A 15,398-nucleotide genomic window follows, 5' to 3' on the forward strand; every position below is an offset into this window, starting at 1 on the left:
CCCCCCCCCCTCCATAAAAAAAAATTGAATAAATAGACTTGAACATACACCTATCTGAAGGAAGTACAATACACTGATCTAATTTAGTCAGGTTTTGAGAAAAGGTTAAACCAAAAGCAATATCAGTCATTCAAGCAAAATCAAGGCTTGAACAGAGCCAAGAAGCTTAAACCCCAAAATAAAATAAAGGCCATGGGAAACTGGTATTAAAAGTTGCAGAGTCCTCCAAGCTAATAATATACTTTTTGCTTAGCCAAAATAATCAAGGACAAAACAAACAAAAGATACTTATGCTCAAACCATAGATGCAGGAATAAAGAAATCAGAGATATCTGGAAAAAGTATGAACTTCTTGTCTACTCTTAAAACACATAGGCATATACACAAAAGTACATGTATACGTACCACATGCCAATCTTCCACCTGCGTTGCCAGTGGTTAGACTAAGTTCATGTCCACCTGCAGATGCATAACCATATAGAAATATAAGAAAAACAAAGTTAGGAAGCAAATAAGAGCACATGAAAGAAATGACAAAAATATAATGTGATTATAGGAAAAAAAAAGTCCAACTGTTTTCAAATAAAAACCAAAATATGCCCCTGACTAAGTATATCAGCTATGATGAAGCATAATATTTAAGGAAAAGTATTCTTTCTCTGACCAAATTCCACTCTCCTATGTCCAATATACTATAAGTCGCCCTTCTCTAACTATAATAAAGTACGAATCCACAACTTATGAGGGAAGTTTCCTTGCAAAGCAAAGTCGAGAATCATGAGCCAAATAATTACCCTTTCCAAGATCATCCTCAAGCTCATGAACCACAAGTGCTCTTCCAATGATTGCATTGGGGCCACTAAGTGGTATCTGCACATGAGAGTAAAAAATTTAGAAACTGAAAAGGAAGCAGTAACAAGAGCCTTTCACACTGCGAAGGAAAATTGCGCATGCACAGACACACAAGAGAATGGGCATGCTTGGACACTTGCACACAATTTATCAGAAAGAAACATAGGTTTGAACAGCACCTGCTTGTCCACAATTGTTGCCTCTGCCACTCCTGTCACCCAAACATTAAGCAATGAATAGAGCTAATTGGTGGACAGAATCATTTTATACAAAATTTAAGAATGCATTACCATCAGCATTAGCAACTATGTTTCCCAGGTCACCCGCATGGCGTACTTTATCCTCAGGAGCACCATGTGTCATGTTGTTAGGATTGAAATGTGCTCCTATCAATTAAAATTTTAAAAAATAAAATTTTATATATACATTAATTGAAATACAATAAGATTCTAAAACATGAGATTCAAATGCAATAAGTTCTACCTGTTGACATGCATCCATTTGTTGTGTCACCAAACTCGTGCTACACATAAAACAAAGAGAAAGATTAAAATCATAGATTTGAAAGAACTTTTCTGTGCTCAAATCCTTTGACAATGAGCAGCTAAAGCCAAAAACACTCACTAGGTGGAACCCATGAGGCCCTGGAGTAAGACCAGTAATACGAACATTTACAGTTGTAGGACCTATTTACAAAAGAAATAAGTAAGCATTTACAGATGATAGCAACACTTGATTGCCAGAAAATTGGAAAACTACAAACTTAAAATTTTTTCTTTTTTACTATTGAATTTTCAGTGACTCCTAGAGTTGAGTTTCCATATCAAACAGCGAAAGTAAGAACATGTCAAGTAAAGTTTCAATAAGGCCTTCATTTCCTAAAATTTGTTGCAGGCTAGACATTCCCTTCAACTTTAACTTGAACATAAAAAATCTGAGTACAACACCCAGAAAACAATCAGTATAATTATCAGCTTGAAAAACTAGAAGAAAATTGTCCTAGCACTAAAAATCTGGCATTTACAACATTTTAAAAAAAAAAAATCTCGAAGCAGAACTGAGCATACCCTAAATTTACCATGACTCTATCCAACCTCAAAGTATCAAACTTGGATATGAATTCGCCAATAACAAAAACCCCCAAAAGCAAAATGTACTCTTTTCCTTTCTTTTGCTTCTTCTCCTCAAACAAACAAAGAATTCCCAAGAAAGAAACCAAATTTCCCAACTAAAAAGCAACAAAATCCAGAACCCAAATCACAAAAATGTATAACAAAAACCTAAATACAAAGAAAAAAAGATACAAAAGAAAGAAGAAACTCACCATCATCATCTTGGGTCAACGTGACGACACCTTCAACTTTGGAATCACCTTTAAGGACAGCCACTGCTTTCTTGGTAGCAGCGAAAACAATAAGTGGCTTCTTGGGAACAGTGGCAGCAATGGAAAGGGATTGGCAAGGGAGCTTGAGAGAGACACCTCGAAATGAGGATTGAAGAACTGCTGGGGTTGATGAGTTAGTTGGGAACGGAGCAAGGAGAGTGTGGTGAGATGTGGTCACTGTGAGAATAGCGTGGGCTGCCATGGCTGCTATAGCCGCAGCTTGCATTTGAGCGAGTGAAGATTATGATGGGATAATGTGAGCTGAGGTTGTGGTGGCTGCTGCGGCCCTTGGGATTTAGCTAGAAAGTAGTGTGCTGGCTTATATATGGGGAGGAAATGATCTATCTGAGTCTGCTCGGTAGATGGTGCTTGAATAGCCTGCGGGGACCCGTGTGGGTCAAAATCTCTAGTAATAAGTGAAAATCCAGGAATTTTTTTTAGTATTACCTTCATAGTATCAAACTTCAATTTGCTTTTACACTATCTGAAGATCAGCTTTCAAAGCCTTCAGCCACATTAAACAACAATTTCCCATGCGTCTAAACTTAATATTCGATTAATTTACCATGCCTATAAAAGATGGAAAATGGGAAAAAATATAAAAAAATGGTTTGAAGTTGAATTATTTTAATTAGATTATTGAATTTAATCATGATTACCATAAACATGATACATGCTGTCGTTTCCCGTAAAACCAAGTCTTATTTTTTCATTTAAAATGATTACTCTTCCGCATCCAAATCTTTATTTTAATCAGTTAAAACCAATTAAAATTAAATTATTTCATTCTGAATTGTGAAATGAATATTTCCTATTAACACAAAATAAAATTTTACACGTTATGACTCTCATTTAAAACTTGCTTTAATAAAAGTTTCAAGATTGAAGTATAAAACTTTCTTTTTTAAAAAAACATATCAGAATTATTATTTATCTTTATGAGATCTAATTAATTAATGTCAAATTCTAAATTACAATGATTTACATTATATTTATTTATCTAATTATTATTAATTACTAAGTTTAATGTCACAAATAAAATGATATCAATTCAGTTCATTAAAGTTATTTAAAATTAAAAATATATATTTACAAATATAAAACTAAGAATGAATGTATGATTTTGTTTTGACATAATATTCAAATAAATCTTTAAACTATTTAAGAAAATTTAAATAATTCATTATTTTTTTATTATTTTCAATCAAACTCCATATATTATTATTTTAGATTAAATAAATTTTTATAATTAATAATTGACTAATTATAATAAATTAAAATATTATTTATTATTTTATATCCACGTGACATTGTTAATATAGTAAATAAAAGATGCCACGTGTACATATTATTATGTCAAATTAAAATTTCATATAATTATCAATTATAATATATTAATATGCTACATTATCATTAATAATAATATATTTGCATATCATATCAACGTCATATAATATAGAATAATAAATTATATTTTGACTAAGTTAATTATTAATCATAAAAGTTTATTTAACTTAAAATAAAAATATAAAAATTTATTTAGTTCAAAAATAAAAATATAAAAATTTAATTAAATGTAATAAAAATATAAAAACTTATTTTTAAAAAAAATATTATATTTTATATTTTTTTATAAAATTGATTTTTTTTCATATAAAACTACTCATTTAAAAAATTTACTCAAAATTTTTTTTCCTTTCACTCTAGAGTGAGTGTGCTAAATTGAAGTTATATTAGAAAAAAAAAAAGGTATTAGAATATCGAAATATTCTAAAAGCAATTCTTTATTTAGTAGTATAGTATTTTTTAATTCAAAAACTATAATAATATATTAAATACATATTACATAACTTAATTACGAAAAGAAAATTTCTTAGAAAATAAGAGAAACAAACAGCCGGAGAGTTTGTTGCTTCTTGCTCGAAGCCCCCAAACCGGAAACGGCCCTTTTCTCTTTTAATTTCTTTTCAATGGAAGTCCAACAAATCCAATCCAACCCACATAATCGCCCTTTTCGTTCTCCTTTTCTCAATTAAATGGACTCTCCCAACCCGCCTTTAATGCGGGTCCTGACCCGACCTCCTCCTTCATCTGTACCCGCTTCCTCTTCGGATCCTACCCCTCCGTTACCACCCTCCTCGCCTTCACTCCCCCGCTCTCTCGACGGCGTCGTGGTGGTGGGCTTCATATCTCGGAGACCCGACGACTCTTCCCAGCTCATTAACCGGGTTGTAGACTCCAACGTGTTCGGGTCGGGTAAAATGAACCGGGTTTTGTCTCTTGATAAAGATGAACTCAAGGATTGGTTTAAGTATAGGAGAATTAGTTACTACCATGAAGAAGATAAAGGGATTTTGTTCTTGCAGTTTTGCTCAAACGGATGTCCAGTTTTTAATGGGTCATTGGCTTCCGGATCGGATTTTGATGGGGTTTTGGAGGAACGGGAGTTCGGGGATCTTCAAGGCTTGCTTTTTATGTTCTCTGTAAGTTTTTTTTTTTTCAATTCATTCTTTGCTTGCTTTAATGGTGTTATAGTATTTTTAATTGGTGAATTTAATTTAGTTAAACATATCAGTTTTCAGTTTAGAATTTGACTGTGGTATTGAATATAGCTATATTTGATGAATTTAACGAAATTTAAGATAAGCTTGGAGTATGTACTTAGATTAAGGTGAAATGGAGGGTTTTTATTTAATTATTTAATTATTTTTATTATTTTGGGTAAATGTGTATGCATAATTTGGCATAATCTTGAAATGAAGTTCCCTTTTTTTTTCTTATTATTTTTTGAGAACTGAAATGAAGTTCCTCGATTATGAGTTAAGAGCATAAATTTGAGAGCATGAGTCACGTAATACTAGCCAAAAAAGGAAAATTTGTGGACGTGGTATTGCTCTATCAGTGTGTTAATTATCTGGCACTAAAGTGGCATGCATCTATCTTTTTTTGTATATTCAAGTCTATTTGTTTATTGTTTTGTGTTCTATGTTACAATTAGTCAGACAAGAGGCAATGGAAAACCTCATACCATACGACAAACTCTTTAAGAAAGCATGTTGTTGAATACTTACTAATGGCTTATATGTCTAATGATTAACTCAATTAGCAATGCAGGTCTGCCATATAATCATATATATTCAGGAGGGTTCACGCTTTGATACTCAAAATTTGAAAAAATTTCGGGTCTTGCAAGCTGCTAAGCATGCATTAACCCCATATGTAAAATCTCGAACGACACCACCATTGCCATCAAGGCCTCATTCTTCCTCAACTTCTCGCCCTTCAACAATGGCAACCACTGCCAGCACTTCTCCAGGTAGAAGTGGTGGCATGTTGGGTCGCAATGCTTCAGCTATCTCTCTCATGTCAGGTTTAGGTTCCTATACTTCTTTGTTTCCTGGGCAGTGTACCCCAGTGACACTATTTGTTTTTATTGATGATTTCTCTGATGTGTTAAATTCTACTCCTAATATTGAGGAGTCAGTAGAAACATCCTCAATTAATCATGCTTCTAATTCAAGCAGTTTAGCTAGGCCAACCTTGCCCATGAAAGGTTCTGCTTCAGTGGTAGTGTTAGCACGTCCTGTAAGTAAATCCGAAGGTGTTTTCCGGAAGAAACTGCAGTCATCTCTAGAGGCACAGATCCGTTTTTTAATTAAGAAATGTCGAACACTCTCAGGTTCAGAAGGCAGCCACAGTGGGTCAAGAAGTGCAGGTGTTTCAAATTCAGCCCCTCTGTTTTCGCTTGATGCATCCAGGGCTGTTGTGCTGCTAGACAAGTCAACAAATCAGAGAGGGGAATCTCTGGAGTTTGCCACTGGTCTTGTGGAAGATGTTTTGAATGGAAAAGCAACTTCAGATTCTTTTTTGCTTGAGACCCATAGTCAGAGTGCAAACAAAGAGGATCTTTCATCTTTGAAGGATTTTATCTACAGGCAGTCAGATATTTTGAGGGGAAGAGGGGGATTGGTTGCTAACACCAACAGTGGCCCTACTGCTGGTGTTGGTATGGTGGCTGTTGCTGCTGCTGCTGCTGCTGCCTCAGCTGCCTCTGGGAAGGCATTGACTATGCCTGAACTTCCAAGTTTAGATATATGGTTGTCTTCCAGTCAGCTTATTCTACATGGACTACTCTCTGCAAAGCGTGGGTGTATAAATGAAACTGAAATCGGTAAAAGAAAACCTCGTCGAAATGCCATTTCTGGACTGACTGAAGGGTTTGCTTCTAGAAGTAGTGAATCTTTAGATATTGCGGTATCTTGGTTGGAAAGTGGTAAAGGGCTTAACACAAAGTTTTCTACTTTGTGGTGCGAGAGGGTCCTTCCAGCTGCAAAAGATATTTATTTGAAAGATTTGCCTGCTTGTTATCCCACATCGCAGCATGAAGCTCACTTGGAAAAGGCTTTGCATGCTTTTCACTCAATGGTCAGAGGACCTGCAGTGGAGCTGTTTGCAAAGAAGCTGGAGGAAGAATGCACATCAATGTGGAAATCCGGAAGGCAACTTTGTGATGCTGTTAGTTTGACAGGAAAGCCATGTATGCATCAAAGACATGATGTTGAGACTGGTGAGTTGCCTTTAGGAACTTTGATGAAACCTCATTCAAGTGGATATGTGTTTCTTCATGCTTGTGCTTGTGGTCGGACACGGCGATTACGATCTGACCCTTTTGATTTTGAATCAGCAAACATTACTTCCAATTGCTTTCCTGACTGTGATAAGCTTCTTTCAACACTCCAGCTACCAGAAGTAAGCAGCAAAGGACCAATTCAGCCATCTTCCTGGAGTTTGATTCGTATTGGCAGTGCAAGGTACTATGAACCTTCTAAAGGCTTGCTTCAAAGTGGGTTCAGTACCACTGAGAAGTTTCTTTTAAAGTGGAAAATATTTTTAGGGAAACGGGAAGCCCAAAATGTTGTATCAGCAAGAACTGTGCAGCTAGGTTCTATGGGTAGTTCAAGTACAGATCCCAAGGCTGAGCTTAGTGCTGACGTTGAGTTCAAGAAGGCTAGTGCCACAGAGTTCTGCTCTGGAGCAATAGAGAGTGCTGTTGAAAATACAAGAAAACCCTTGGAAATGAGCAAGTTCAATGGTAACAAGATCAGTTTTGGCAGAGGCCTTCCCAATTTCACAATGAAAAAACCTTTTTCGGAGGTTGTAGCTGGATCAGCAGCCACAGATTCAGGATTCCCTCCTCTTCAGCAGAGGAAACAACCTTCATCAGGGTCAGAAAAAGGAATGAAGAAAAATAAGGCAAGTGATCAGAGTTTGGAAGGTGTGCATGCAACTGTTGATCCAGGATCTCAAAAACCCATACAGATTTCATCTGTTCAGCAAAGCTTAAATCAAGTAAGTTCTGATTGCAGCACAGATAGTGATCCCTTTTTACGGATAGGCAGTAATGTTGTTCCTGTGAATGTGAGCAATGATGAAAAATCAAAATTGAACCCTGACATTAAGCATGTGATGGCATATGTTGGTTTTGAGCATGAGTGCCCCTGTGGCCACCGTTTCTTACTGAATCCAGAGCATCTCAATCAACTTGGGTCCCCATATTCATTATTTGATGAATCTCAAATCACTTGCTCTGTGGAAACTTCAGACTACACATGGGCTGATTCTTCAAAGGTGGGTAAGAATGGTGGTCAGGGTAAAGTTCATCAGAATTCAAATGGCACTATTAATGTTGCTGCTCCTGTAAATAAGATGAAAAGCAAGGACAAGGGTAAACAGGTGGTGGCAAATGGTGATGTCTTTAAAGATGGTTCGGCACAACTTTCTATGCCTGAGAATCAGACATTTGTGAGTGTGGCAGGTGTGCCTGTCACTGTAAAAGACCTTGAAACAGGGCTTCATTCTGTTAGCCTTGACGATGGTGGATCTGCTTTCTCCATGTTGAATAGAGATTTACCAATATACATGAACTGTCCACACTGCAGGTCTGCCAGAAACAAAAAAGATCAGCCTAAGGTTAAGTTTGCTAGCTCAATATCGCAGCTTCAGAGAATTTTTCTGGTAAGAAATACCACAAACTCTTGTCTGGCACATTGCCTTAAACTTTCTTCAACTTGTTTGAAATTTAGTATTCAATTTAATGACTATATGCCCTGTTCAGATTTATTTGGAATCATATTAATTCTGCATCTATTTGTCTTCTTGGAATGCATGCTTTGTCCTTTCATCGAACATGAATACTAGGGACTATTGACATTTGAATCAGGGTAGCTCTCATTTATATAGGTTCTACCTACCCAAAGTAATCAGTATTGCATATGAAACAGATTGGTAGATGCTTAGAAGTTTGTGAATTCTGACTTAGTGAATACTTTAGGGTTTCGTGACAAATCTTTGTAAAATTTATAGTATCATCACTTAGGCAACAAAGTAAATGCTTCTGGTTACATTTAGGTTTATTGTATTGTGTATGCTGTGCTGTGGGGTGTCTTTGTTTATTAAATTGTAGTTGAAAATACTTATTGTGTATATATATCTTGTTACATTTGTGTCATCTTGAAGCACTTACAATTTTTTGTCCATTTGATTGCTCAATGAGGTAGTTTCTCTCACTGGTGTACCATTTTCTGCATTAAAACTCATACATGATGTCTTGAAAGAAAGGCTATTGTCTGAAAAAATGAAGGAAAGAAAGAAAGAAAGCAAGAAACTCCCTACTCCCTCTTTACCAAATTTATCCCTTGACTATTGTAAAATTGTGTATAGTTGTATGTGTATCAGAAACTAAAATAGGATCAACACAGCTCAAATCTTATTTGTTGATGGTTTGATGAGTGGAGTGGATCATTTGGAGGGCTTGTTACTATATTTTCAACCATTGCTTCATGCAATACCTTTTTTTCATTTTCTGGGAAAGATCATTGTTGATCATAATTCTGGAACTTAAGTATGCCTAACTGATAGGAGTTTCTTTCGTCATATTTTTCTTTTTGCCTCCAACTACAAGATGCCTGATCAGTGAAATCTGCCTCCAGGTCACACCTCCCTTTCCTGTTGTTCTGGCAACTTGTCCAGTCATACAATTTGAGGTATGTCTCACTTCTCACTTCCTCACTCATGAGCTTTGCTTCCAACAATGTATGATATTACTCCTGGTAAACCTTATGTGCTTGGGGATTTTAGCAGGGGCTCCTAGATTATTTTTATGTTGTCTTGTGATTTTCCCTTTATATTGATACCATACCAACTTGATGATAATGAAGCGAAAATTGATAGATGCTATTACTTGGATTTGTCATGGGAATGAGAGTGCTTTAAGCTTGCTAAGCATTCAGTGGTTTTTGTGCTACTGCTTCTCTAAATTAATAGTAAGAGTTCTGTTATAGGCATCATGCTTACCCTCATCAGTTCCAGACCGTGAACAAAAGTTGCAGTTCAGCCTTGGATGTAAAGTGATCTTACCACCAGGGAGTTTCCTTGTACTGAGATTGCCATTTGTATATGGTGTACAACTGGAGGATAAAAGTGTGCATTCTCTTAACCCCTTCGAAGATAAACCTGAAGTAACCGGTTGGATTAGTAGGGACACAACATTGCAGCTTATGTCCAAAGGAAGTGGTCTCAATGAGGGAATTTACAAATAGATGAAGTTACTGAGCCTAAAATTGGCTCAAATGGATATTTGCACCAATAATGAGTCTGCAGAGGCAGAGTTGTGTGACCAGCTCCATCTGGACTCAGGTGAGGCATTTAGAAAGATGCTTAATAAGTTGTTATTGTTTATTCTTTTTTAAATTTCTAGTCTGTTAAATTTGAAGTGGCTATTGTTTATATCCTTTCTATCACTTCATGCACTTCTTTCCTAAAGAAAGATTTCAGAAAGCACATCATTAAAGATGGATTTGAGTGAAAATATGTAACTAATTTCTTGATGTAAGATGTTGCTCTTAATGAGGTGAGCGTCAAGTTAGAACCTCAAGATCCGAGAAGAATTCTGTTATGGCTGGTTGATGTTTTCATTTTGAGTTTAGCTCTTCTGAATGAAAGTTTTATTTGGTGTTAATATTCTTAAGTTATAATAAGAGACCTAGGTTGGAGCTTAATAGGTAGAATGAGGGTATCTCTACATCTCCTCCTCTAGAATGATCTCACCTATGTGTATGAAACTTATATTCAGAGGTGTCTTTGCAGAACAAGGATACTCATGTATTACCATCATGGTGCATTTGGTAACTGGTGAAGTTGATAAGAAGGCAGAGGTGAATTGAAATGATTAGAAATTTTCAGGTATTTATTTTACAACCTTTGTGTAAAAAGGATATTTATTAATTATCATCCTCAAATAGTTGGGCTTCCTATTAAACATGTAATTTGGAACCTCAGGTGGCTGGTGCTCTCTAGTGGACTCCTGATGATGTGTATGTTCTCTATGCCTGGCTTTCCCTCATCCTTATGTTTGTATTTTCAAAGATGAGTAGATATATTTGTGACTATGCACATCTAACTTGATTTTCTTTAGAATAACTAGACCAAGCGTGGTGCTTTCAATCCATGAATTCTCTAAAATACTAGTACTTTATGTTGATGCTCTATGTATCAAAATAATCTTGAAGATATCATTAGTGTGATTGGGAGTAGTGCTCTCGCCGAACAAACTTACGAACTTGTACAGATAATTTGCATGGTTGTAGTGGATGATTAGGGACAGATGTTGCACTAGTCATGAAGATACAATTGACTAAAGATAAATACTACTAGTTATGTTTTATAGCTTATGCCATCTTCCCCTATTACTTGTTTCTGCATAATGTGAACTAAAATGCTAGGAAAGGTATTGATATTGTTCCTGTTCTTCAATATCATTCCAGTTGTTATGAAAAGTTAACACGTACTGCGTGTTACTGATTTGTTTATTACATGCAACCTAAATTAACTGCAGTTAAGTGATACAACTTGATTTGAAGTAGTGTTATTGCAGCTTGTGGTTGGATTGGTCTTGGCTTCAAGCATGCTGTGTTGATTTTTATAGAACTTGAGAGAAGATGGTGGAGCAACTTCAAAATCTCGTGCATGCACTTGCGTTTGCTGCTTGGGGAACTCGCTTTGTCATGGTGAAATAGTTTCATGCTTGTGGACTTGTTACTTGCCCGACAGAAAATGGAAGTTTGCATTAACCCCTGTTCACTTATTCCACATGAAAAAAAGTGTACATAGGGGGATTAAAGAACAGCAAGTGTAAATAGGCAGAGACAGGTTTATAATGGGAGCAGGACTGTACCACAACTGAAATACTGAAAAGGTGAAAGAAACCTCCTTGGTATTATTATATCTAACTGCAACTACCCCAAGAAGAATTTTAATTAAATATCTATTGGAAATTGTTCGGATTTTTTATCCTTTGTTTATTAATGTATAGCATCTTTTTTCCCTATTATGCACATTAAGTGCTCTAAACATGTTTTTTACTTGGCTTATATATAAGAGTTTTGAAAATTCGTTTGAGGATTCTTTTGGGGCAAGTAAAATTTTTACCTTTCTAAGCTCTCTCTAAAACACTCCCTCTAAAGTTCTCTCCTGCTTGCTTAACTCTTCCTCTTACTTATTCTGTCTTATTGTGTCACTTTCCTATTCTCTACATTGTCTATCAATATCCACCACAGTACTTTACTCATCAGAGACTGCTTTAATAATCCATAGATGGTTTCATCTCTGTCTTGCTATTTTGGGGATGTGTGAAGGTTTGTCTGTTTAAGGATTTGTCATTCTTATCCCTTTTTTTTTTTTTTTTCAAATTGCCAAGAATTAGTGTCTCTTTTTTATATCTAAATCAATGACCACCATATTATCAAAAAATAAAAAAAGAAAAAATCAATAGATCCCCAGTGACCAAGTCTAATTCTTCTATTGTATTTTCGGATACATTGGGCCTCATATGTCACCAATAATGTAAATTGGGGAGCGGACCAAATGCCAAGATCTAGAACAAGTTGGAGTGATTAGATCACAATAATAGGCAGCAACTTAAACTATAAATTAAACAAGTTGACTCTTTGGTTAAGTTGGGTTCCTCTAATTTTTGCGCTTCATTTAGATTGCTTGTTCACAAAAATACTACTAGTATAAATCACACTCGGTAGATTGTCCATTAGAAGTTACTGGCCTGATATTACTAGTTCAGTTTGCGGCAACAGGGATACCGATGCACGTATTAGTACAAAGTTTCAGTCTCGCATGTGAGATCTAAAAGCCACAGATATGCAAGCCTTGTCAGAAGAGAAAACTGTTCATAACAGGCCAGCACTTAGGAACTCAATGCTCACCGATGATCTGCACTGCAGACATCGTTAACAGGTTTAGAAGAGACAAGACTAGGAAGATAAAGGTGTTGTAAACTCAAATCCCTGGTTCAGGAGAGCCCCAGTCACCCATAACTTCAGGTTTGGCAAGTTCATGGACAGCTCGAAATCTCTGACCTGTTTTCGCAAAACAGCTTATTGATTGCAGTAGAAAAAGCAACAGGAAATCTACAAAAGGAACAGAACGAGGATGGCAAATAAGAAAAGGATCACTTACATTTAGAGTAAATGTCAATACAAATCTCTCAGAAGCAGTGTTCAGATTGGAATTTTGGACTTTGAAGTTAGTAAGGGTCTCAAGAGCCTTGTAAAGTGATACTGCAACCCCTTCACCTTTGTCGCACACCAATCTAATGTAAAACCCTCTTTCTTCCACTTGAAACATGTCCATCTGCAAAGCACAGCTATAAGAACTTGGCGATGTTTAACTTACATTTTGGGACTACTCTTTCTTTTATGTAACCATTGTTTTCGTTTCTATGGAGGAAAGGCTTATTAAAGTAAAAATCTTAAAAAACAAGGGAATGTTATTTATCTTCGTATGTACCTGCGTAATCTTCTTGCACATAGGATGGCTGTTCCGTGCAACTTGAATCTTCACAGGCTTATCAATTGGTTCTTGGTACCTTTCTGACCCTGCCAATGATGCTTCAAGACCCGCAATCTCAGCTTTTAGCTTCTTAGCCTGCATTTGCAGGTCTTGCACATACCTCACAGCATCTCCAATTATGGAAGCCTTATCCATCTGCACGCATAAGAAGTATAATTGTAATCCATAAAGATAGAATTAAGCTTGCACAATGATGGGTGCAACTGTAAATCGATGAACCGCTGTATTCTTGATGCTAAAATGGGTCAAAAAAAAAATCTGATAAACTAGTGACACTGGTATCACACGTACCTTGGTTATGTTAGGAACCAGGGAACGCAATGCATAGAGCTTCTCCTTCATCCGACCCCTCCTCCTCCGCTCCGAAATCAAAGTTCTTGACCGATCAAGCTTTGCTTTCTTTGTCGCTGTTGTGATAGTGGTTGTGGTTGTTCCGGAAGAGTTCTCATCATCATCGTCATTATCTTCCTCTCCGTACTTCATTATGTCCCCATCAAAACTTGACAATGCATTGTAAATGTAATTAGGATCCGGCACCATGGCTCTTGTAGCATCGAAGCCAAAAGCATCTCCAGGAGTTGACCGAATCTGCTTATCAACAAAACAGCCATTGACAAGATCATAATCAAAATCTGCAACAGAATCTTCGTTTTCTCCACGAATCAGATCGTTGAACTGATCGAAGTTAGGCTCATCAATGAAATCATGTAGCTCAAAGTCGTTAGGGTGCTCCAGCGCGTAATCTCTGGATGCATCCATTGGTTACAATGCATTGCCTGATTGTGAGAGGTGTGGCTGACTAGCTGTTATAACTTATAAATTAGAATCTAGACGTGCTGTGCGTCATTTCATGGTGTGAAAGGAATCCGATGGAGAATCTGACGCTGCAAGTGATGATTTTTCCATTATTTAGTAATTACTAAATTAGTAAGGTAGTGACATATATAGCCTGTAACATCAACCATAGACTTAGAATTGATCGAGATATAATACATATTCAATTTTATTAAACAACTCTTGAGATGAAAATTAATCATTGATGTTGACTAGCCGGTTGTAAGTCCTCTAGGATCGGTTTTGGGTTAAAAAAAACAGAGAGAAAAGGGATCACAGATCTGAATTTATCCAAAATTTTAATCTATCCTACTGGCTGGATTAATGAAGTTCATATGGTAATAAAATCATTGGCATCAGTATACAACTTCAATGTTGAAACTTGGTCAGAATATGACGATGAATGGACCTCTAGGTTGCAAGAAAGTATTCAATAAATGCATGGACCTAGGCTCCATATTTGCCAGAGTTGAGGCTACTGAACTAGCGACATGCATAAAACAAAGGTGTCTGATATGAGAATGGTGATGGCATATATCTGTTTGGTGAATACTTCTTGTTTGCAACTGCTAATGTGAGGTGAAAATGGTAAAAAAAAGGCTATCAATGGCCCAAAATTCTCCAAGGTTAGTTGTCTCGAATGAGTCTAATGACATCAGAATTCGTCTTTCTGTTGGGCAGCCATCCCCTGGCACCGGTATTCACGTTCTAAGCTGACACGCACTTTTGTTTTAAAAATGAAACACGACGCAATTTATCGATATCTTTTTGTGGGTGTGAATGGAACCGATAATCTTTTGTTCAATTTGAAAAATGAAAGGACAAAATTAATAGCTGTCACATCTGTCTTGTGTACTCATATTATATTATATATATATATATATATTAGTATAAGTTATAATTAATTTCTTCTCTTCTCAAGTTGAACAAAAATCCTCTGTACTAAGAAAGAGATGTTTTGCTGCCAGCCCTGTTCTTTCTCTCAGTGTGGGGGTGGGGTCTTGCTTACATCTTAACTGACATCATTAATGTCTTAATCATTCTACACAAAGCAAGCTTAGTGCAATTGATCATTTAATTATTCTATATGATTGTTTATTGTTTCAATGGAGAAATGGGGCTACGGGGCAAACGCATGGGGAAACGTGCCCCGTTGTGTACTTGAGATGCTCCTTTTGTTGGAACATGAATAAATTAATGAAACAACCTCGGGGTTTTCACAGGCTTTTCCTTAAACCAGATTTTAAATCTTAATGTTCAATTTTTCAGGGCGGATTACATAGGCAGTCTCAGCCCAACCAAATTTTTGGGCCTTTGTTTGATGATAAAGGTGGCATGGCCCATCAGGATTGGCCATAGATTTGGTTGGGCGTAATCTTTTGCTCCCATCAAACTTTTGGTTGGTCTA

At 36.3% G+C, this 15,398-nt stretch overlaps 3 protein-coding genes across 5 annotated transcripts in view; 1 reads left to right on the forward strand and 2 right to left on the reverse strand.

Annotated features, from left to right (window-relative positions):
* Positions 1 to 2,580, reverse strand: part of LOC18590466 (superoxide dismutase [Cu-Zn], chloroplastic) — a 3,484-nt gene extending 904 nt beyond the window's left edge. The window contains exons 1-7 of the mRNA XM_007016002.2: positions 2,177 to 2,580; positions 1,477 to 1,538; positions 1,336 to 1,375; positions 1,143 to 1,238; positions 1,032 to 1,063; positions 795 to 870; positions 406 to 459 (exon numbers count right to left, since the gene is read on the reverse strand). Of these exons, the coding sequence (XP_007016064.2) occupies positions 406 to 459; positions 795 to 870; positions 1,032 to 1,063; positions 1,143 to 1,238; positions 1,336 to 1,375; positions 1,477 to 1,538; positions 2,177 to 2,462 (646 nt within the window). The 5' untranslated portion in view covers positions 2,463 to 2,580. The remainder of the gene's footprint in view (positions 1 to 405; positions 460 to 794; positions 871 to 1,031; positions 1,064 to 1,142; positions 1,239 to 1,335; positions 1,376 to 1,476; positions 1,539 to 2,176) is intronic.
* LOC18590467 lies at positions 4,109 to 11,595 on the forward strand. Of its 3 annotated transcripts, none has more exons than XM_007016005.2 (7): positions 4,109 to 4,719; positions 5,351 to 8,251; positions 9,226 to 9,279; positions 9,577 to 9,931; positions 10,382 to 10,477; positions 10,574 to 10,608; positions 11,158 to 11,595. In XM_007016005.2, the coding sequence occupies exons 1-4, from the start codon at positions 4,273 to 4,275 to the stop codon at positions 9,832 to 9,834; spliced, it is 3,660 nt and encodes a 1,219-aa protein (XP_007016067.2). In that variant the 5' UTR covers positions 4,109 to 4,272; the 3' UTR covers positions 9,835 to 9,931; positions 10,382 to 10,477; positions 10,574 to 10,608; positions 11,158 to 11,595. The 3 variants fall into 3 exon arrangements, with proteins under 3 accessions (XP_007016067.2, XP_007016066.2, XP_007016068.2); XM_007016004.2 differs by having other exon boundaries at positions 11,169 to 11,595; XM_007016006.2 differs by having other exon boundaries at positions 4,511 to 4,719; positions 5,343 to 8,251; positions 11,169 to 11,595.
* On the reverse strand, positions 12,329 to 13,983 carry LOC18590468 (transcription factor FER-LIKE IRON DEFICIENCY-INDUCED TRANSCRIPTION FACTOR). The gene is made up of 4 exons (XM_007016007.2): positions 13,448 to 13,983; positions 13,094 to 13,291; positions 12,764 to 12,937; positions 12,329 to 12,663 (listed from the first exon to the last, which is right to left on the reverse strand). Exons 1-4 carry the CDS (start codon positions 13,913 to 13,915, stop codon positions 12,559 to 12,561), a joined length of 945 nt encoding a protein of 314 aa, XP_007016069.2. The 5' UTR covers positions 13,916 to 13,983; the 3' UTR covers positions 12,329 to 12,558.

The sequence above is a fragment of the Theobroma cacao genome, chromosome 9, assembly GCF_000208745.1.
Source record: "Theobroma cacao cultivar B97-61/B2 chromosome 9, Criollo_cocoa_genome_V2, whole genome shotgun sequence".
Classification (NCBI taxonomy): Eukaryota; Viridiplantae; Streptophyta; class Magnoliopsida; order Malvales; family Malvaceae; genus Theobroma; species Theobroma cacao.